This window comes from Heterostelium album, assembly GCF_000004825.1.
Source record: "Heterostelium album PN500 unplaced genomic scaffold PPL_scaffold6, whole genome shotgun sequence".
Taxonomy (NCBI): Eukaryota; Evosea; class Eumycetozoa; order Acytosteliales; family Acytosteliaceae; genus Heterostelium; species Heterostelium album.
In genome coordinates, this window is record NW_008805068.1 from 385,702 (window position 1) to 407,489 (window position 21,788).

The following is a 21,788-nucleotide window of genomic DNA, read 5'->3' on the forward strand; positions in this document are numbered from 1 at the left end:
ACAAAAAACAACAACTGATATTTAAAGAATGATCTATAATACTATTCAATGGGATACAATTGGTAATGGAGTAAGGGGATGGGAGTGAGAGTGACTAATGGATGGTTTAAGTTGTAATTATCAAGAAAAACAAAAACAATATTAAGATAACTGTCTTTTTCAATCTTCATATCTCTCACTCTATCACTTACTCTCACCTATATTTCTTACTATTCTTTTTTTTTGTTTTGTCAATATTATTATACTAAAATATATAAATTAGAAAAAATCATAAAATAATTGGAATTGAATTAAAGGATAAGGGAGATTTGCAAATAATATTTTTTTTCACCAGTGAGCAGTACTAATTTGATTGTGTGTTTATTGTTTTTTATGATGAGTGTGTGGATAAATGTGTTTAATTAATCTATGTTAATTTCCTTTTTAGAATTTTCAAGTGAGTGTGGTATTCATGAACTGGTAGTTTCATGAAAAAAAAAAAAAAACTCATGATCTACCACCACACGTTCATTCATTTATAGATAATTATTTATAGATTTAACACTCGAAAATATTTTGTATTTTAAAAGATAAAATAAAAGAATCAATTGATATACAATATGTATAGTTCCCTTACTTTTGTTAACTTTTAAGAATTGAAATCAAACTGATTCAAAATGATTAAAATTTTATTTTATTTTATTTGATTAATTAGAAAATTTTTTATTACTTTACAAATTTTAAATTAAATTAATTTCAACTTTCTTTTTATGTTTAAAAATTAAAATTAAAATTAAAATGATTGGTTGTAGTTTATATTATTTAAAAAAATACCAATCGTAATAATTAATTTTTAAATCTCATAGATGAATACCCATTGAAAAAAAAAAGTATTATCTTTAAATTCCCAGTTTTACTGTTTCACTGCTGGGAATTGATATCTCATAGAAATACAAATAATTAACTATTTACTATTTATTATTTTTACTGATTCTACAAATAATATCCTATTATTTTTAATATCCCATTAATTTATCAATAGATCAATCAACGACTGTTGGGTAAATAAATAATTGTAGTTTAAAAAGAATATAGTAAAATTAAAATTTAATAATAATAATAATAATTGAATACAATACAATTATTATTTGTATGAATGAATCAAAGATTACTTTATTAAATATATGTTTATTTAAAGTGCTTGTTTTCTTTCTTGAAGCTTCTCCTTCAATAGACCAATAATACGATCTTTGTCAGATGTACGTAGTTGTTGAATACTTGGCCAGCTAACTTTGGAGTTGACATCTTTGTCGGTTGGTGAGTAAACTCCAGTCTGTTGTTGTGGGGAATTGCTCTGAGTTGGGCTGAATTCATCTTCAGCGTCATCGTCATCATCAGCATCATCACAGATATCAAACATATCGAATTCTCTTGATGGTTTGGTTTCTTGAAGTGGTGCTTGGTAGGCAGACGATAGATTTGATTGTGAGAGATGTGGATAGAGTTGAGACATTGTGAATGGTGCTGGTGGTGGTGTGTACTGTTGACTTGGATACAATTGATAGCTTGGGAACTGTGTTTGCAATGGTAGATTGGTTTGGTATTGAGGTTGCAAAGGTTGGTTGATTGCTGGCAGTGGGTATTGTTGTGGTGGTAATTGTACTGGTATTGGTTGTTGTTGTTGTTGTACTGACTTTGATGGTTGGACGATTGCTGGTAATGGTTTTTGTTGTGGTGGTAATTGTACTGGTTGTTGTTGTTGTTGTTGTTGTGGTTGTTGAGGTAATGGTGATGTTGGTGTTTGATAACGCACTGGTTGATATTGATATTGAGGATTGTGAGGTTGAACTGGTTGATAGTGGTAGTTGGTTGGATATTGTTGATTGTATTGTTGTGGTGGTTGGTAGAGATAAGATGGTTGTGTTGGCATTTGGTAGTTTGGTCTTGGAACATTGGTGCCTGCTCCGAATGCATAGGATGGTGCGGGATAAGCACTGGTATGATAAGCTGCCGATCCAACTCTTTGTGGAGTGGTTGGTTGAAGTTGATAGGAAGGAATGGGTTGTTGTTGTTGTTGAGGTTGTTGTGATTGTTGAGGTTGGACTCTTGGTGCGCTGTATCCTTGTACTTGATAGGTCGTTGGATAAAGTTGAGAAGTCGAGGGATACAACGGTGCAATTGGACGTGGTGGAGCTTGTGGTAATGGTGTTGTTGTTGAAGCGTTGCTCGATGTGGTCGAGGGATAGTAACCACCGAATACACTTGGTTTCTGCAGTCCAGTTGGATATTGCTGTGGATAGGCTTGGTGAGTTGGGTAGTATTGTTGTTGATTTGGGGTGGGAATGGTTGGAAGTGGTTTTGGAAGGAGGTACGACTGTTGTGGCTGTGTTATTGGGATGGTAACTGGTGCAGGTGGAGGAATGATGGCTGGGGGTGGAGGTGGTGGACTTGGAAGTGAAGTGGCAAGAGGAGCGGGTGGTGACTTTGGAGTTGGCGATAGACTGGCGGATACAGTTAGACGTGGTGGAGGTGTTGGTGGCAAATCCATTTCTGCCGACTCCAATGAATCCAATGAATTCGAGGCAAATCTCATCATTTCCATGTCGGGTGGTGGAGCGTGTGTCGATCTGCTCGCTGACTCTGACATACTCATGGAGTTCAATGAATCTGAGAGATTCGAAGCGTTTGACGATGACGAAGAACTGAGTGACGACGATAACTTGGTGATCGATGATCGCTTCGATTGCATGAGTGGCGATGGAATTGGTGAGATATCGGATGGTGATTTCTGAGGGAAGAGCTGTGGAATAACAGAATCCGGTAGAGGAGGTGGTGCTGCACTTCCTCCGGGTGGCTCTTTACGCGAAAGCGTTGGTGACGACGATGGTGACGACGACGATTTCTTCTTTTCTTTCTTGGTGCTGATGCCAACGGCACGCTTGACATCGCTGGTGGACTTTTTGATATCCTTGTTGACATTCTGCAAGAGTCCAGCGATCTGGTGGGAAACACCGACACCTTTAACTGTGGAGTTCTTCTCAATGTTGAGAGTCGGTGCCGATGTATTCTTCTCGGTTTCTTTTTCTTTGGCGAATGCATTGGCATATTGCGATGATGACCACGATCCACTCTTACAAGCGTCTTGTGTTTGTCTGGATCGTATCGAATTGAATTGGGTGATTGGATCACCCAACATCTTGAGTGCATCATTGAATATCTTTTGTTTGCCATCTTCATTCTTGTTCTTCATTTCCTCGACAATCAAAGCTTGCACTGTCAGCGCAAATGTTGGATCGTTGCTAATATCCTCAGTGATACCGGCTTCTTGGAGAATGGCTTGCCACTCGTCGGGAATGCTGGCATTAGTAGAATTGTTGTTGGTACGAGATGACATTTCCATGTGACCGGAGATGTGTTGCGAGATTTGAATGTGGTCGTTGTTGGCTCGCTTCACAGGTATGGACGGTGCGACGAACCACTCCTTGAACTTGGTGAAACCAGTCTTTTTGAGTTGTTCGAGACGCGATCTGATCTTTGGTGTCAAATCAGTATTGATATTGTTGATCTCAAAGATCTGCAACGCCATATTCAAATATTCCGATTCCTTAGCCTTGTCTTTCTTTTTCTTAAAGAGTTTCGAGTAGTTGTATCTCAAGAAACCCTTGAGATACTGATCAGGGAATTTCTCACTGACACGAATACACTCTTGGAACAATCGATCTGCCTCTGCATACTTGGACTTTGTTCCCCAGGAAACATACAGCTGTGCCAAATGATCTTTTGTCAACGCGACATATCTACTGTCCTCTCCAAACTGTTTAATTCTAATTGTAATTGTATCACTAAATAATAATAATTTGTTTTTAAATTAATAAGTTGTCAATCTTTTTTTTTTTTTTTTTGTTTTGATTTATAAACACAACTTACTTGAAATATTTCTCAGCCATTGGATAGTTCTTCTTTTTGGCATAGACCAATGCAATGTTGTCAAGGGCAATGGCAACATCGGAATGGTCGGTACCATATTGCTTAACAAAGATATCTTGTACATTCTTGAAAATCTCTAAACTCTTATCGAGTTCATTGTTTGACAATAGCAAATGTCCAAGATTATTAAGTGTTTTAGCAACACTCATTGAATTTCCACCTTTTTCCAACTATTGTTTGTTTTCAAAAAAATAAATTAGAATGAGCACAAATTAACTTTTTTCTTCTTTCTTTCTTTCTTATTACTAACCTTAATCTTTAACGCTTGATTATAATATGATAATGATTTTTCATATTCACCTTGTGATTGTAATGACCAAGCCAAATTATCATAGGTATCAGCAACCTCTATACTCTCGTTTTGGAAAATCTTCTTTTTAATTGCCAAAACACTAGGAATTATTAATGTTCATTTTGTTAGTTTATAAACTTGATTCACATTGATTCTACAATAAAATTAAAGTAGCTACTTACATTTCCAAATTTTCTGATGCTTCTTTATATTTCTTTTGTTTGATATTACACATTGCCAGTTTCTCTTTGAAGTTGGCAGTTCCAATATCGTCGTTTCCGAATCTCTGAATGTATACTACGATCGCTTCGTTGTAGTGATGTTCTGCGCTCGTCAGTACAGAGTAGGTTTCGTAGAGCTCTGCAAGATGAACGTGTGTGATTGCCACTTGACAATGGTCCTTGCCGAGCTGCTTCGACTTGAACTCCAACTCCTTGAGATAATACATCTCGGCGTCGGTAAAGTTCTCAAAGGTTTTGAACGACGACGACACATCCATGTGCTTGACAGTGACTGCAATCTCACTGATGTCACTCATAAACAGAGTGGTAACCTTCTTGTTCTTAAAGTTCTTCAGTGTCTTCTCGCTGAATACGAAACCGGTCAGTTGAATGATCTTCTTCAACAGCCGGTACTTGAAATTCATCTCTCGCTTCACACCGTAGTAGGTATCGGGGAACGGTGAATTGTTGGCCTGTGGGGGTGGTGCTGCCGTCAAGAAACTCAACAGCCCATTGGACTTGCGAATCATTGTGTCGACCTGCTTCTCGACTTCGGGCAGCGTCGAGAGGGTGTAAGCGTACTTGGCAACCAGTGAATTGGCGATGTAGTACGACCAGTACTGATCGTCCTCTGTCAACAGCATATTGAGATGATTGATTACGATCTCGAGATGTGGTCTGTCGTCCGGTGAATTGATAGATCTCATCTCTGAGAACAGAATGAATCGCATCAGACGTGCCAACATCTCAACGGTGATCAAACCCTGCAGTCTGTAGCGATTGAGATCGTCGATATCAGCAAACTGTGTCAACTGCTGCAGTATCAGTCCTAAATATCGCAAATTCACACCCTTTTTGTGTAGCAACGCTTTTATATCCAACTTTTTCAACTCGCTATGTACGAAATTCTTTAAAAACATTGGAATATATTCTTGTATCAAATAGTTATTCGCTTTCATTGCTTCATCATTTAATGGTTCCTAAGGTAAAATAGTTTGATTAGTTAATATATATATTATTATTATTACTATATTCTCTTTTCCTTTCTTCAACTACTTACTTGATCTACAACATTGAACGCAGCGAAAGCATCTGCACACAACTGTGTTTCATATCTCTTTACAAACTCTGGTCTAAACAATCTATACAAATGACCACCTGTTATACCCAGGATTGGTGTTTCTGGAGGGAATAATCTTGCAGTATCTAAGTAGGTGAGAAGTGAATAACAATAACATGATGTTAGTTTGCGATCTTTTGATCAACTTTGATGATGATGAAGAAGAAAGTGCTACTTACCAACAACATAATATCTACCATCATGACCAAAATGACCTTCAATATCGATTGCCAGTGGAATTGTAAACTTTGCGCTGTTGATTTTACCACGTTCCTCTACGAGATGTGTCTTGAGGTTGAGAATCTCACCGATCTTCACCATCATCTTAAAGACGGTGTCGTTCTCCTTGATGGTTTCACCGGCGTTCGAGCTACCAAAGACCAGTGTGTTGGAGTTGATCGGCAGCTCCGAGATTACAATGAGACGGAATCCACGATAGTTGAGCAGACACATCAGTGGGAAGTGCAGGTTGGGCACACCGCACGACACCAATGCGTTGATGCTCTTCAACTCGTGGCCAGCTGCCTTATTGGCAAAGTAACTGACCGGGTTGTTTCGCTCGTAGATCTGATGCGGATTCAACGCGAACTTGATAAACATATTGTCGATACGAAACTTCTCGCCACCGGCAAATCCACCGGCTTCAAACGGCTTGATCGACTTTAACTCGGGCGCGATATGCACCTCCTGCACCAACGCCTTGACATACTTCTTGGCGGTGTTTGCCAAGATCTGAGAGAAGTGAGAGATGTTTAGATTTCTCACTCGTTCCTCTTCGTGCGAGTTGACAGGCCGGTCCAGCAACTCTTGGAAACTCTCGTTCCACGGCAGCGTTGATTTAGTGGTGATTCCCTGATCGTGTATTTGACTTGTAAGTTTCTGTAGCTCAGGATTATTCTGAAGATTGTTCTGTTGTTGCTGTGCTGTTGCTGATGGAGTGGTCGCCAGATAAGACTGAACGGCAGCAGCCTGATCTGCACCACTCTGATTCTTCCTGCTGTCTCTAAACGTCAGATCATAAGGTGATCCACCATACACCGACGAACCATTCGTATTCGACCCACTACTCGTCGATAGACCGCTAGTCAGATTACTACCGCTACTCGTCATACCGCTACTCGTCATACCGCTACTCGTCATACCGCCACTGCCATTCTGTTGCGGTGGAGTAGGAACATCACTAAATGTATCTATATATCCACTTACAGATGTAGTATTATTACTATTATTATTATTATTATTATTATTACTAACAAATTGACTACTAGAGAGTGCAGCTGCACTACTTGGTATAGAATATATTGATGCTATAATAGTGATAATGAACAACAAGTTAGAATTGTTAATCATTACTAATTTTTCAGTGATATATATATATACTATACTTACCAGTGTTTGTACTACCTCCATCTCGCCAGAATGAATCTTTTACGTAGGAATCGGCTGTTAGTGTGTTGGATGTGTAGAGTGATGAGATTTTGGTGTTGGAAGATGCACCGTATACGCTGCTGTAGATGGATCCATTGGTGTTGGTGTTTTCCTGTACGCTTCCACCGTAGACAGAGACATAGCTGCCAGGCACCTCAGAGGTGGATGTCGCTGTCATGTCGACACTGGTTGCCAAGTACGAACCGGTGTTGGTATTATCGCCATCGAATGTACTGACTCCCGAGAAGATAGAGAATGAAGAGGTCAGCGAATCTCTAATCGATTTCGATGAACTTGAATCTACACATTGTCTTTTAAGGTAATACCAAATATTCTCTTGTGGTTTATCTTGAAACATTTACTACTACTACCCAACTTATACTTTATTATTACTATACTATTATAAATATTTATTATTTTTACAAAAAAATTAATCTCAAAAAAACAAAAAAAAACAAAAAACAAAAACAAAACAAAACTTTATATGTACTATGTATGTATTATGTATATATATGATTATTGATATTGATATTAAAACTAAATAAAACAAAAACAAAACAAAACAAAACAAAAAAGTACAAATTTAATATTACAAAATATATATATACTTTGAATTTACAAGTCAAACACAATAATAATCTATCTATATAAAGGTTGATATTATATTTTATTATTATATTATAATTATTATTTTTATTGTATGATTTTTTTTTAATTCATTGACAATTCATGAAGATGATTAGGATGTTATATAGGATGTTAGATTGTTTTTATTTATATTTATAATATTGATATTTATATTATTGAGATGAAAAAAGAGAAAGAAAAAACACAATAATGGTCAATAGTGTTGGTGTGTTTTGTGTGTTGTTATCAAAGCTTAAGGTTAAAATTTGAGTTCTATGGTTTGTTGTTGTTATTTTGACTCTCTGGATGATGCTTTTTTAAAAAAAATAAAATAAAATAATAATTAAAATAAGATATTGTATTTATATGATATAAAAAAATACTATTAACTCTATTAAAAATACTCATTTACTTGTCAACAACATGAAAAAATGGTTTGGCAGTTCAAAAAAATAAAGAAAAACAAAAAAAAAAACCTATCATGCAATCATAGTGCTACAATCATTTTTGATGAGAAAAAAACTACCCTACCTATTTTAAAAGTGGTTTGTTTTTCACATAATTTTTTTTTATGAAAAACTTGAGATCGCAAGGAAGGGTTGTGTTTTTTTTTTTTGATTAAATAGTTATACAAGTGTTTTATTCACTACTGACATTTTTTGGACCTCCAAAAAAAACAAAAAAAACTAATCTGAAAAAAAAAAAAAAAACAAAAAAAATGTTACAAATTTAGAAAAAAAAAAAAGATATTTAGACTTTTTGGTTGGTTGCTTGCTTTTAAAAAAAATTGCACAAATAATATTATCAAATAATATTACTGTTGTTTTTTTGTGACGATTTTATTATATTATATTACTATGCTTATATCAACATCACGTTTGGTATTATATTATGATTATGATTATGATTGATTAATTATATAGTATTTTGAGTGTTGGTTGAAACTGAGAGTTGTATCAATGTATTGATTATTTTCAAGAGATTTCTCAAACCAAATAAATATCCTTCATCCAAATCACTGTTATTGTTATTATTATTATTATTATTATTACTGTTATTATTTTCAGTTTCTTCATTGTTATTACTGTTGTTGTTGTTGCTGTGTGAATGTTTAGCGTTGGGACTGGCATGTGCAAAATCTACCATTTTTATATTTAATTTCGAAGACTGCATGTTGTTACTCTGACCATCGTAGATGAAAAGTAGTGATCCACCATAAAACTTATAGCATTGTTGTTGCTCAAAGAGTGACACCAATTGATTCAATCGCTTTGCAATGGCTGTCAGTAGCTCAGTTCGCAATCTAATACCATTGTCCAAGAATTTACAAATAACCATTGGAATATCACTGGGTTGCAATTTTCTTCCATAGTATTTATCAAATGTTTGATATTGTGATGTTCTCTGATCGAATATCTATAAATTATAATTACAATATATTAGTAAATCCATTCCTATTTGGAAAAAAAAAACTGTAGTCAAGTGACGAAAAACTTACTTTTAAACCACAGACTCTAAATCCAAGTGATGCTGAGGTTGTTGCTTTACACTTTGACTCCATATTATACATTTTTTCAGGGGGTGCATCGTTTCCATGTTGTCTTACACCCATCTTCAAATCTAAAATACATGGATATTTACATAAATAGGTCAAGTCTTCTAATTTTATATACACTATATATTGTTAATGATAATATTATAATTAGTTTAAAGATGTTCACATAATTGATTGATTTTGTTGGTTGTGTTAACTTGATTACTTACAATTTTGATTTTCTTTTGGTAACTTTACAATTTTATTTCTCCAATGATTGTAATCAAAGATTGAAGATGATTGTTGATTGGATTTGCACGATCTCTCGAGGTAGTCATGATCCAAACATTTCAAATCGATGGTACCATAAAACTTGGGAGTGAAATCTAAAAACTCTGCGTGAGATTCCAGTGATTTGTAGAATTGATACTCGGTAGAGACCAGCGGCTTCAAAATCTTGCCGTCCGGCAGCTTAAACAGAGGTGCCTGTCCAGCGACCTGATGCGACAATAAGTTCAAATCCGGTATTGACATAGATATACTTCGCTTTCTCTGTGATTGAATCGATGATGGTGTTGTCGATTGTTGTTGTTCTGCAACTGCCGATGAATCCAATGCCGGAGATGTTGATAAATTATCATAACCATTACTACTATTGTTAATCAATTCTTTGTTGTTGTTATTAAAACTACTAGTTGTTGTTTGTTGTTGTTGTTGATCTTCAAAAATACTACTTAATGTTTGATAGGGATTTGGTGGTGTTGATGTTGGTGTTGGTGTGGTTGACAGTGAAATTGGGTGGAAAGGTGAGCTTGACAGTGGAGATACCGGCGATTGTGGTGTGGCCGTACTACTGTTGTTGGGTTGTGCGAAAATAGAGAGTAGTGTAGGTGATGAATTGAGCGATCGATTGAATTCAATCGACTTTTTGCTAAAGTTTGTATTGCATATGTGATATTCTTTATTTACATCGAGCAGTCTATTGGCAGTCGATGGAATCTCTATTGGTAATGTTGATGATGATGTATTTAAACTATTATTATTATTACTACTACTATCACTACTACTATTAATACTATTACTACTACTTATAGCACTACTATTATTCAATCTATGACTACTTATACCACCACTACTACTAAAATTATTATTATTATTATTATTATTATGACTTCCACTACTAATTCCAATATTAAATACACAACTACTGTTTGGCGTGGTTGTCGTCACATGACTACTACTACTACTACTACTATTACTATGAGTATCTATGTGATGATGGTGGTGATGGTGAAGGTGATTCGCAGTGTTGCCAAGCTCGTAAAGGCTTGTTATTGCAGGTATCATAGCTATATCTAACTCCAGTTTTGTTTTTTTTTAATTTAAAAATGACTAATTATAATCTAATTATTAATAGTATGGTATGTATAATGAATTTCTTAAAGAGTTAGTTGTTGATATGATATGATATATATTATGAATAGATATAGATATAGATTTTATATATATAAGTTTAAATAGATTTATGAGAAATTTAAAATATGTATATAAATAAGTTTGTTCTTTTGCGTTTTTTTTTGTTTGTTTTATTTAATAATAAATCTGATACTAGTATTGTTGTTGTTGTTGATGGCTGTCGTGTTGTTTTTGCCAGTTAGAAAAAAACCTGTAAATTAAATAAAAAAATGTAAAAAAAATCTAGTTAATTTATGCTTTTCTGTGTGTTTATCAGAAAAATAAAAAATCGATTAATTCGGATATGAATGACAGTATGGTTGGTGCAAATTTTAAAAAAACAAATTTTGGCACTGTTAATAATAGAACTGAAAAAAAGAAAAACAACTGAAAATACCAGCACTGGTATTTATAATTAGTGGTATTTCCGGTTTGTAAAGAAAAAAAATAAAATAAAAAATAAAAAAGTAGATTATTCTTATTTTTGAAAAATAATTTTTATTTTATTATTTTTTCTTAATTTCTTAAAAAAAGGAAAAACAATAAAAAAAACAAATAAAAATTAATTAATTTGAGTAAATTTACTTTATATGTATATAAACAATTTGTTTTTGAAATTGAAAAAGAACAAAACAGTAAACAAAAAGAATAAAGTGAAGATCTTAGCAGAGAGTAAATTTAAGTTGCAATGAGAGTTTGTTTGTTTAATTTGAAAAATATTAAAAAAATGAAATTGAATTGAACGTGTTAAAAAAATGTACATTGTGATTAAAAATTAATGTGGGGGTGTTTGTGTTTTATTTTAATTATCAACACACATATTAATTAAAAACAACAAGAAGAGTAATGAAAAAATGGGGTGTATTAAATTAATATAATAGGTAATGGGAGATGGGTGGTGACTGAGTGTTTGTTTTGTTAGTTTTTGTGAACTGAACAGGTGTGCGGAGATATATAATTAACACACACACACACACACACAGACATTAACCAAAGCAAGAAGTTGAGTGTTGAGTGTTTGTTCACATTAAATTTTATTTATTACTGATATCAATCGATGTTGTGTTTGTATATATGTATGTATGCTTATTCATTTATATCATACTATTCACTTCATATCATATTTTTAATAATATATAAACGAGAAATACAACAACAACAACAACAAATTGACCATGACAATGTCAATGAAAGAAAGATGAAATGAATGACAAATACCAAAATTATTATAATTAATGTAATTTCTTAATAAAAGATAATTTGATTATTTTTATTCTTCTTGTTAGTAGTTATTATTTAATATTATCTTTCTTTATTATTGGTCAATTTCTGATTTAGATTTATTAATACAGTTTTCTTTTTGTTATACTCTATTGGATTATTTTAATAATTATGTTTATTTTATTCTTTGATTATTATTAATGTTGTTATTGTTATTACTAATATTGTTTGTTGTTGTTATTGTTCAGTTGTTGTTCTCAAACTATTATTAGATAGTTAATTTTGAGATGTAAAAGAGGAATGAATGAATGGAAGGAAAATAAAATATAAAAATAGCTATATTATTTATTAATTACTCCAATAGTTATTTTTATATTGTTGTTGTTTTAATTCTTTTGTTTGTTGGTTTAATTACAAGCAATGATTATTTGTTTCGTTAGATGATCCACAATACATACAGGTTAGTGAACCAAATTCTTGATGATGATGGTGATGATGTTTGTGATGATTAATTTAGTGGGTTATTTATTGGACAAATTTGATTTATTTTTGTTTTGTTTTGTTTTGTTTTTTGAAGTATAATTAATTAATGCGAAAGAATTGCAATATAGAGTAAGAAAAAGAATATATATTTTTCTCGAAAATATGAATCAAAAATAGTAAAACAACAACAAATTATCATTACTTATTATTATTATTATCTATTTTTTTCTTTTTGTTTTCTTTTGAAATATATATATATATATATATATTTAATTATTTATTCATTCTCACACTCTTATTAATCACTAATTTCACAAGACACACACTATTACATCGTATTACTTGAGTCACACATATAATATAATCATGCATCCACAACTATAAAAAAAAATATGAATCAAAAATAGTGTGAGTGTGTGATTGTGTGAGATAGGAGCAGTGCTGTGTCCTTAATTAATTTATACAAGCATATATAAACAATAAGGAAAGATGTGGATAGAGTAGCGTGAAGAGGTATCGTTTGGAATGAAGATAATTAAGAAGGTGAGGTGTGACATACAGACAGACATAAAATCACCTTTGAAAAACACATATTTTAGATGATACAACAATGATATATTATTTATAATTATTATGATCGTATTCTTTTATTTTCTTTTCTTTACAATAAATTCAATTCAATTTCATCACTACCCCCTTTAGCATCTCGTTGATAATTTTAAACATAATTAAATAAGTTAAAAAGTGATTGTGTGTGTGTGTGTTTTATTTTTTGAAATTGAATCACAAATGTGCTTTGATTTGATCATTTACTATTTGTGTATAATTTATTATATTAGAGGTGATTATATTATATATTATATATAAATATATATATATGGGATTGTGTTTTGAAATAGCGATGTGATTGTGATTGTTTTTGTTATGATTGGGTTTGATTCACTCTATTTTGTTTTAAAAAACAGTTAGTACTTACACTAAATAAATAAATGATAAAAATAATAATAATAAAATAAAAAGAAGAAATAAACAATAAAAATGATAAGAAATTTCCAATTAGAAGATTTTATTAAGATGAGGAAGAAAAAAAAATATTCAAAAAGTGCAATTGTTTTATTTATTAATCAATCAACGGATAATTTTATCAAAATTAATTTTAATATTAAATTTTATGATGAAATGGGGTGGTATTTCTGATTGCTTGGGTTTTTTTTGCATTGATTTTTTTTCATTGAATTTAGTGAGTTGTTGACTGGTCGATAATTTAAAGATTTGATTTGTTTGTTTTTTTTAAATGTATTATTTTTTTCTTTTATCTTTTTGAAATTTCATTTCGTTTATAATCATAATATAATCTTACCCCTTTTGTCTTTAATAAGATTTTGTAACCTAATTAATCTAAAAAAATTAAAATATTTTTCAAATCCTATTAAATTATTGAAAATATATAAAAAGAAAGATCATAATAATTGTTAAGTTTAATTGTTGAATGACATATATTTAGTTCAAAGGTAAATGAAAAGAAAAGAAAGGAAATGAAAATAAATTTAATGAAATAAATCATACTTCTTCTTCTTCTCCTTCTTTTTCAATTGTGAAACAAAATTGTTTTTTAATTTAAAAATGAGATATAATTGTATTTATAATTGTTTATTTACATAAGTAAAAAAAAAAGAGATAGTTGCGACTTTGATATGTCATGATTGTTACCAACATAATAAAACTAACACTTTAAATCAATTTGCAAACAACAAACAAACAAACAAACAATATCAATATTATTTTAATCAATTAAATCAATTACCCATCAAATTTACTTTCAATCAATTGGCAAACATATCAATTAATTAATTGTGGTAAATTTGGATTATTGTATGTAGTAATATCATAAATAGTATAGGTTTTTTTTATTTTTATTTAATCGTGACTCATAAAATGATCCATCATTGCTCCAAACAATGCAAAACCTACACATCCACCGGCTGCTGCTTTTGGTCCAGCTATTTATTATTATTTAATATTAGTAAATAAAAATCATTAAATTTAAAAATTGAATTTTGTTGATTGTTGTTATTGTTATTGTGTGGTTTGTGTGTTTTTGTTTATGTTTTGTATGTCATTAAATATGTTCTACTGATGTTGTTGTGATTGATAATGATACTTAATATTTGCGATGTAAATTAACAAAACAATAACTCCTTTTAATACAATGTACTGCAAATTGAATGAATGAATGACTATTCAATTATTATCTATTAAATAATTATGTAGATTGAATTTAGAGATAGATTGCAACCAAAAAAAAACAACAACAATAATAACAACAGTAACACAATAACAATAATAATATGAATTTACATTCTCCGTTATTGTTATCGTTATGATATTTTATATTATATTATATTATAATTGTCATTCTTATTTGATTTGTTATGTTTTGATTTGATTTGATTTGATTTGATTTGATTTGATTTGATTTGATTTACCTTTACTTGCTAATACACCACCGGTAACACAACCAGCGTAAAGTGAGTTCTTTTTATCTGATCTTCCTCTTGCCTTCTCTATGACACACTCTACACCACTGTATATCAGAGTGATGTAAGCGAACGATTTGGCACTACGCCAACCGTTTCTACCTTGATCTTTGAATCCCTCTGCAACCTGCTTCCAAATGGGTGTGCCAGCGGCCGTTGCCTGTCCTGCACCGCTTCCTATGATGTCCGGGTTGGCCAGACCCATTCCACCCATACTGTTCGCAGAGAACAGCGCACCAAACATGAAACCTAGAGCACCACCCATAACACCACCACGCACTGCATGTGTAATACACGAATTCATCAGGGCAGCACCCATCGTATCGTGTGGTGGTATATTCTTTATAAACGAAACCGACAGTCCGACATCCAACTTAGGATCTATAATCAACTTTTTCTTATATTCATTCACTTGTTCTTGAAGTTCCTCTATTGATACATTTGGATCTATATTCATCTTTATATTGTTTGATTATTTATTTCTCTTTATATATGTTTAATAGCTAATATTTTAATTAACTATTTTTGACAAACACTATCAGCATTCAAAGTCAGACCTCTCATAATCAAGTAAAAATTACGATTCGTTTTTTTTTTGTTTTTTTTTGTTTTTCAAATTGGTAAATTAACCGATTGTGTAATCATTACAACTTTGGTCGATGAAATGTGTTCACTCTTATTCAATTAAATTTAGAATTTTATTTATTTTTTATTATATTAAAATAATAATTTTTTATATTATAACATATGTTCATACATTTAATATTAATGAAAAAAAAATAATTTCTTCTCTAGATTTTATTTGCAAAAAAATGTATTTGTTTGTTTTTAATAATGAAAATTATTTTGTGTATATATAAATCAATCAAAGATATTTATTTCTAAAAATAAAATAGAGATCATTGTTGTTTTGTTGTTGGGAAATCAGCCGAGTGATGTTTAAAAATAAAACAACAAATTTCTCATTTTTTTTTGATTTTTTAATTTTTTAATATGTTGTTCGGTTTTTTTATCTTTTGCAAAAATTAACAATTAGTTTGTTTTTGTTTTTTTTTTTCATCCTCATTTATATTTATTTTTGGTTTGGTTGAGAATCAATAACAACACCCTACGCACTACCTTACACCCAATAACACAGATCTAACCTTTAAGTTGTTTTACTATAGTAATCAAAACAATAATATCAACACGCTTTTGATTTTATTTTTTGTTTTTGGTTTTAAGAGAGTTTGTGTGGGTATAACAATAATAGAATAGAAATTCATTCTTTCATTATCCAAACATTTTCATAATCGTTCAATCACTCAAAACACTCAAATCAATCAATCAATCAATCAAATAAAGTCAGAGTGAATAAATATTTAAAAATAATCAATAACTAATAAAGTAAGTTAAATTTATGAATGGTGGTGGTGTTAATACTTAATTAATATCAATCCGACTAAACCAAAACAAATCATAACCAAATCAAAATAAACTAACATTGTACTTTTATCATTTATAGTTTTTGATTATTACCATTTTCGTTTCGTTTAGTTTAGTTTATTTTCTTTCAAAAATAATATAGTTTTAGAGTTTTTTCATCTTATATAAGAATTAAAAGTAAAAAATGGTTTGGGGAACAGTCAATAGAGACGAACAAATAAAATCACAGATCAATGGATTGATTAAACAATTGGAGCAAAATACAATTGAATCTATGTTCTTGTTACAATCATTTCTACCAATATCACCAGAGTCTGCCATATCAATTGGAGATGCCCTATTAAAGAATAAATCATTGGAAGAACTTTATCTTAGTGGACATGATCTTGGATTAGGTAATGATAATTAATTATAGTTATAATTTAAAATTAATTTTCAATCCATTATCTAATAATTTTAATTATTTAATGAATTCCAGATGGATCGAAATCAATTGGTAATGCATTGGCTCAACATACAGGTTTGAAAAGGGTGTCGGTTGGACACGCTGAAATTGGAAAGGACCATGTCCAGCTTTCACAGTTGTTGGGTGGACTGCTGTCGTCCAAGTCCATCGACCATATAGATCTCTCGAAGCGTTCCATCGATGCTTCAAGTTTGGAAGTGATGTACCAGTGTCTAGCCGCCACTGGCGTTGGCAGTCTTAACAGTCTCGATCTCTGTCAGAACGACATTGACGACGCCGCACTCCCAATTCTTGCTAAAATCTTGATTAAATCGACTGGTGTTCGTGTCTTGAATTTGGCATACAACACCTTCACACCCTCGGGATTCGCCGCTTTCATCGATACTCTGATCAGCTACCAGGTACGCCTGGAAAAACTGCAATTCACTGGCAATAATATTGGCGACGACGGTGCTGTGCAGCTGGCGCGAATGATCGCTCAGAATCACGGACTTAACAATATCGAGGTGAACGACTGCCAGATTGGCGAAGTGGGTGCGCGCGCGCTCGGATCGGCGCTGGTCGTCTGGAACGGTGACCACTTTGCCGCCTCGGACAATCCACGCTTCTCCAAAGCTTTTTCAGAGGGATTTATGTTGGCGGATTTCATCGGTGAGCACGAACACGCCAATCCCGACGGTGCTGCCCTCGCCACCGCCAATAATGGCTCACAACTTCGTAGTTTGGTGCTGCGAGGATGTCACATCGGTGACGAAGGAATCAGTCTCATTGTAGAGGCAATTATGAGTGGACGTCTGCCCAGTTTGAATCTGCTCGATGTCGCTGTCAACTCGCTGACGATCCGCTCGCTTGAGATGCTCGCCGGCATCTTGACCGTGGCGAACGGCGCCAAGCTAAAGATACTGGACGTCAGCTGCAACGAGCTCGGCTCAGAGGCAGTCGAAATCATTGCCAACTGCTTGCAATCCGGCAAGCTGACAACCCTGACATGTCTGTCGATCAACAACATCAACATCGGTCTGACACAACTCAAACAACTCTGTAAATATCTCATTCAATTCCCAAACTCATCGCTTCACGTCATTGAAACCATGGGTAACAACGGCGATGACAAAGACAAAGAAAAAGAACAACAAAACAACAAAAATAACAACAACAACAACAACAATAATACACCAGATCAACATGAAGATGAGGAAGAGGAAGAAGGACAAGCAATAGTCGACGATGAATTCTTAGATTTATTGGATCAACTTTATGAAGATACAGAGATTGATCTTAAATGGAAATAAATAATACAATAAAATTATTATTAGCTAAATTTTAAATATTCAAAATTATATATAATATAATTATAAATGTACACTAATAATATCCAAATTTTAATTATTTTAATTTATTTATTTTTTAGTTTTCTTTGCAAAACTTGGACGTTTTTTTTTTTATTTTTACTTTTTCAATAATCATTACACACTTTTTTTTTCATTTCAAAATTGCAATTTATTTATTATTTTTATTTAATTGTTATTATTATTTATTTTTATATAGATATATTGTATTTGTGTTCTATTTATATTATTTTTGCTAATCTATATATTTCTTTTTGAATTTATTTTATTTTAGTTACTATTGATTATATTATTATAGATGACAGAAAGTAATATAGATGATGTCGATGCTTTACTAGAAGCATCTTTCAATTCAAAGGTATGTATATTTAACTTTCTATTGATACTGTATCACACAAGAATCGATCAATAAAACATGTATTAATATTAAATTGTTTTTATATTTATATTTATTTTGTTTTTTTTTTTTGTAGAAAGATGATAATGGAACTGGTTCAAATGGTACATCGAATGCTTCAGATAAAGAAATAAAGAAATCTTCATCCGAGAGAGATTCAAAGGAGAAAGAATCACGTGATAAAGATAGAGATAGAGATCGCGATAGAGACAGGGACAGAGATAGAGACCGCGATAGAGATAGAGATCGCGACAGAGACAGAGACTACAGAGATCGTGATCGCGATAGAAGAGACAGAGACCGTGATTATAGAGATCGTGATCGTGATCGCGATCGTGACAGAGACAGAGACTACAGGGATCGTGATCGTGATCGTGACTATAGAGATCGTGATAGAGATCGCGATAGAGACAGAGACAGAGACTACAGAGATCGCGATCGTGATCGTGATAGATATAGAGACCGTGATAGAGACTACGATCGCTACGGCAATAGAAGTTCCTACGAGAGAGACCGAAGAAGTAGCAGTGGAAAATACGAAAAAGAAAGTCGATATCCTGAGAAACCCTACGATAAACCAATTTCTCGACGATCGCCAGAGAAACCGGCAGCAGCCGAACCCGTACTCCCGGAGATCTCACCGGAGGAACAAGAGGAATCCGACTCGAGAACAGTGTTTGTATCAAAACTATCACCTAAAATTACTGAAAATGACCTTTACGAATTCTTTGCACAAGCAGGAAAAGTACTCAAAGTTAGTTTGGTAATCGATAAAATAACTAAAAGATTAAAAGGGTAACTATATAACAATAAAACCAACCTATATATATCATTACTAACAATCAATCCATCTATTTATCTATCTATCTATCAATCAAAGAGTTGGGTATGTAGAGTTTTCAGAAAGAGAGATGGTCGAAAAAGCAGTTCTACTTACAGGTCAAAAAGTACTCAATCAATCGATATTAGTACATGGTATTCATTCTGAAAAGAAAGCAACTCCTGTGTAAGTATAAATATAGATACTTTTTTTTTGTCTTTAGAACTATCAATGACTAACTTGCGAATTCCTATTCATAATATGTTTATGTAGTACAAAAATACCAGTACATACAAATAATAGTAGATTATATGTAGGATATTTAAATCTCTCGATTACAGAGGATCAAATCAGAACGATATTCTCACAGCACGGTGATTTGGAATTTGTAAAGTTGCATGTTAAGCCTGGTCTATATAAGTATGCGTTCGTCCAGTTCAAAGCGTCAGAGTCTGCACAAAAGGCACTCGATGCACTCAACGGTGTTGAGGTGATGGGTAAGAACTTAAAGGTTGTCTTTGTCAATGAGAACGGTACCAACAAAGATCTCAGTCAATCAAACATGAACAACCCCAACAACATCCACAACAACAACAATCATCATCATCAAAGAAACATGCATTTCCAACAAAACAACCAAAACAATCTAAACAACCAGAACAATCAAAACAACATTGCCAGAGTAATGCAACAAGTATATCATCAACCAATGGGTTCATTAGATGAAGAAGGTAAGAGAAAAACTAACAACAACAGACATTCATTCTCACAATCAAAAACCAACTTACTAACTAAACTATTCGTTCATTACTACTACTACTACTACTACTATTAATAGATGGAAGTATTCCTTTGACACCTCAAGCACAATCGATTTTGTCGGCCAAGCTAATGGGTATACCAATTGCAAGCAATGGAGCACACAATGTAGCCGCTGCCAATGTTCTGGCAAATACAGTTTACAATCAGATTCCACCGGCACCGCCTGTAACCATCACCAGTACCTGTATTGTGTTGAAGAATATGTTTGATCCAGACACTGAAACCGGTGACGACTGGGACAAGGAGATCGAGCGAGACGTCGAGTTGGAGTGTTCTACTTACGGTAATGTTAAACATATATTTTTAGATAAGAACAGCCAAGGCTATATTTATCTTTGTTACGATTCAATTGAAGGTGCCTCGACTGCCATCAACAAGCTAAACAGACGTTGGTTCGCCGGAAAGATGCTATCAGCCGAATCCATTCCCGAGAACATCTATTTCGCAAAGTTCCCAGTTGCCAAAGCTCAATAGTAGTAATAACGCCGCCCAGTAGATAACAACTATCTACACTCTCTAAATATATATATCGTAACCAATTTATTCAAAACCAACCAATAGCAAAACAACCAACCAAAACAACAACAACAACGACAACGACACAATAACTATTATTTTTAAAACAACAACCAACAATAACAACAAACGAACAAACAATCTTCCTCCCATTTAGATTAACTATTTGTTATATTATTATTACTTTTTCATTAATCCAATACTTCCAATCAATTAATTATTAGATTTAAACACTTTACTTTACTATTCAAAAAAAAACTAAACAAAACAAAAACAAACCAACCAACTATTACTGGAAATGGAGTGCTCTTTACCGTTAACGAAATAGCATACATACCTGATATTCAATGGATTGGGTTTAAACCGCAAGATTCTCTTTACTCTCTCTACTCTTATCTCTATCTTCTATCTATTACTTTCTACCTATCCACTCTTGTACTCGCTTTCTCTGGTTTTAACGCTCTTTTTTTTCTTTATATATCAAAAAGCTCTAGGTAATCAATTACCATATCATCATTATTATTTAGGTGTTGTTAAATATTCCCAAATACTCTATTATCTACCCTCTTAACCAAAAAATCAACAACAAAACAAAAGTATACTTTTTTTTTCTTATTTTGAATAAAATTTTAATATCTATGACCATTAACTTTAATTATAATCATTAGAATGACTGAGCAGTCATCAAACTTTATTTTAGATCTCTAAACTCATTTGAATCAAAAATCTGAACTTGGAAGTATGATTACTATCATCATAACGAGTATTATTAACACTCTCCTCTTTTTTTTTTTTTTTTGTATTACTCATAGTTAAGTTAAGTTTACTCTTAAATATAAATACTACTATTAAGTATATTCAAAAAAATAAAGTTTTATTATTTTCTATTGTTAAATATTTACAAATACACAAGTTATATCTAATATTATGATTCTAACATATATTATAATATCTAATCTATGCTTTAAAGATATGATATCGTCTGACAATATTAATCGATTTCGATTGGTATCATTCGAAAGAGTAATGTCTTAAAAAAAACGATAACAATCGATACTATTTAGAATGCTATTGATAACACCAAAAGAAAGAGTGCAATTGCCAACAGT

The 21,788-nt window shown here is 32.3% G+C and overlaps 6 protein-coding genes across 6 annotated transcripts; 2 read left to right on the forward strand and 4 right to left on the reverse strand.

Annotated features, from left to right (window-relative positions):
* Positions 1 to 1,171: 1,171 nt before the first annotated feature.
* Positions 1,172 to 7,385, reverse strand: PPL_06735 (uncharacterized protein; the record flags this gene model as incomplete). The annotated part of the gene is made up of 8 exons (XM_020577588.1): positions 1,172 to 3,821; positions 3,907 to 4,136; positions 4,217 to 4,358; positions 4,441 to 4,544; positions 5,142 to 5,459; positions 5,540 to 5,685; positions 5,779 to 6,906; positions 6,989 to 7,385. 8 exons carry the CDS (start codon positions 7,383 to 7,385, stop codon positions 1,172 to 1,174), a joined length of 5,115 nt encoding a protein of 1,704 aa, XP_020432036.1.
* A 1,184-nt stretch (positions 7,386 to 8,569) lies between these two features.
* Positions 8,570 to 11,737, reverse strand: PPL_06736 (inositol polyphosphate kinase family protein; the record flags this gene model as incomplete). The annotated part of the gene is made up of 5 exons (XM_020577589.1): positions 8,570 to 9,070; positions 9,153 to 9,313; positions 9,731 to 10,456; positions 10,798 to 10,854; positions 11,689 to 11,737. The coding sequence occupies 5 exons, from the start codon at positions 11,735 to 11,737 to the stop codon at positions 8,570 to 8,572; spliced, it is 1,494 nt and encodes a 497-aa protein (XP_020432037.1).
* Positions 11,738 to 11,875: 138 nt separating this feature from the next.
* PPL_06737 (uncharacterized protein) lies at positions 11,876 to 12,939 on the reverse strand (the record flags this gene model as incomplete). The annotated part of the gene is made up of 3 exons (XM_077398160.1): positions 11,876 to 11,887; positions 12,690 to 12,725; positions 12,907 to 12,939. 3 exons carry the CDS (start codon positions 12,937 to 12,939, stop codon positions 11,876 to 11,878), a joined length of 81 nt encoding a protein of 26 aa, XP_077254271.1.
* Positions 12,940 to 14,264: 1,325 nt separating this feature from the next.
* PPL_06738 (Tim17/Tim22/Tim23/Pmp24 family protein) lies at positions 14,265 to 15,341 on the reverse strand (the record flags this gene model as incomplete). Its single annotated transcript, XM_020577590.1, has 2 exons — positions 14,265 to 14,347; positions 14,834 to 15,341. The coding sequence occupies 2 exons, from the start codon at positions 15,339 to 15,341 to the stop codon at positions 14,265 to 14,267; spliced, it is 591 nt and encodes a 196-aa protein (XP_020432038.1).
* Positions 15,342 to 16,493: 1,152 nt separating this feature from the next.
* On the forward strand, positions 16,494 to 18,067 carry PPL_06739 (leucine-rich repeat-containing protein; the record flags this gene model as incomplete). The annotated part of the gene is made up of 3 exons (XM_020577591.1): positions 16,494 to 16,704; positions 16,788 to 16,829; positions 16,992 to 18,067. 3 exons carry the CDS (start codon positions 16,494 to 16,496, stop codon positions 18,065 to 18,067), a joined length of 1,329 nt encoding a protein of 442 aa, XP_020432039.1.
* A 355-nt stretch (positions 18,068 to 18,422) lies between these two features.
* PPL_06740 (putative RNA splicing factor) lies at positions 18,423 to 20,637 on the forward strand (the record flags this gene model as incomplete). Its single annotated transcript, XM_020577592.1, has 5 exons — positions 18,423 to 18,482; positions 18,598 to 19,316; positions 19,402 to 19,527; positions 19,615 to 20,072; positions 20,180 to 20,637. The coding sequence occupies 5 exons, from the start codon at positions 18,423 to 18,425 to the stop codon at positions 20,635 to 20,637; spliced, it is 1,821 nt and encodes a 606-aa protein (XP_020432040.1).
* Positions 20,638 to 21,788: the final 1,151 nt, after the last annotated feature.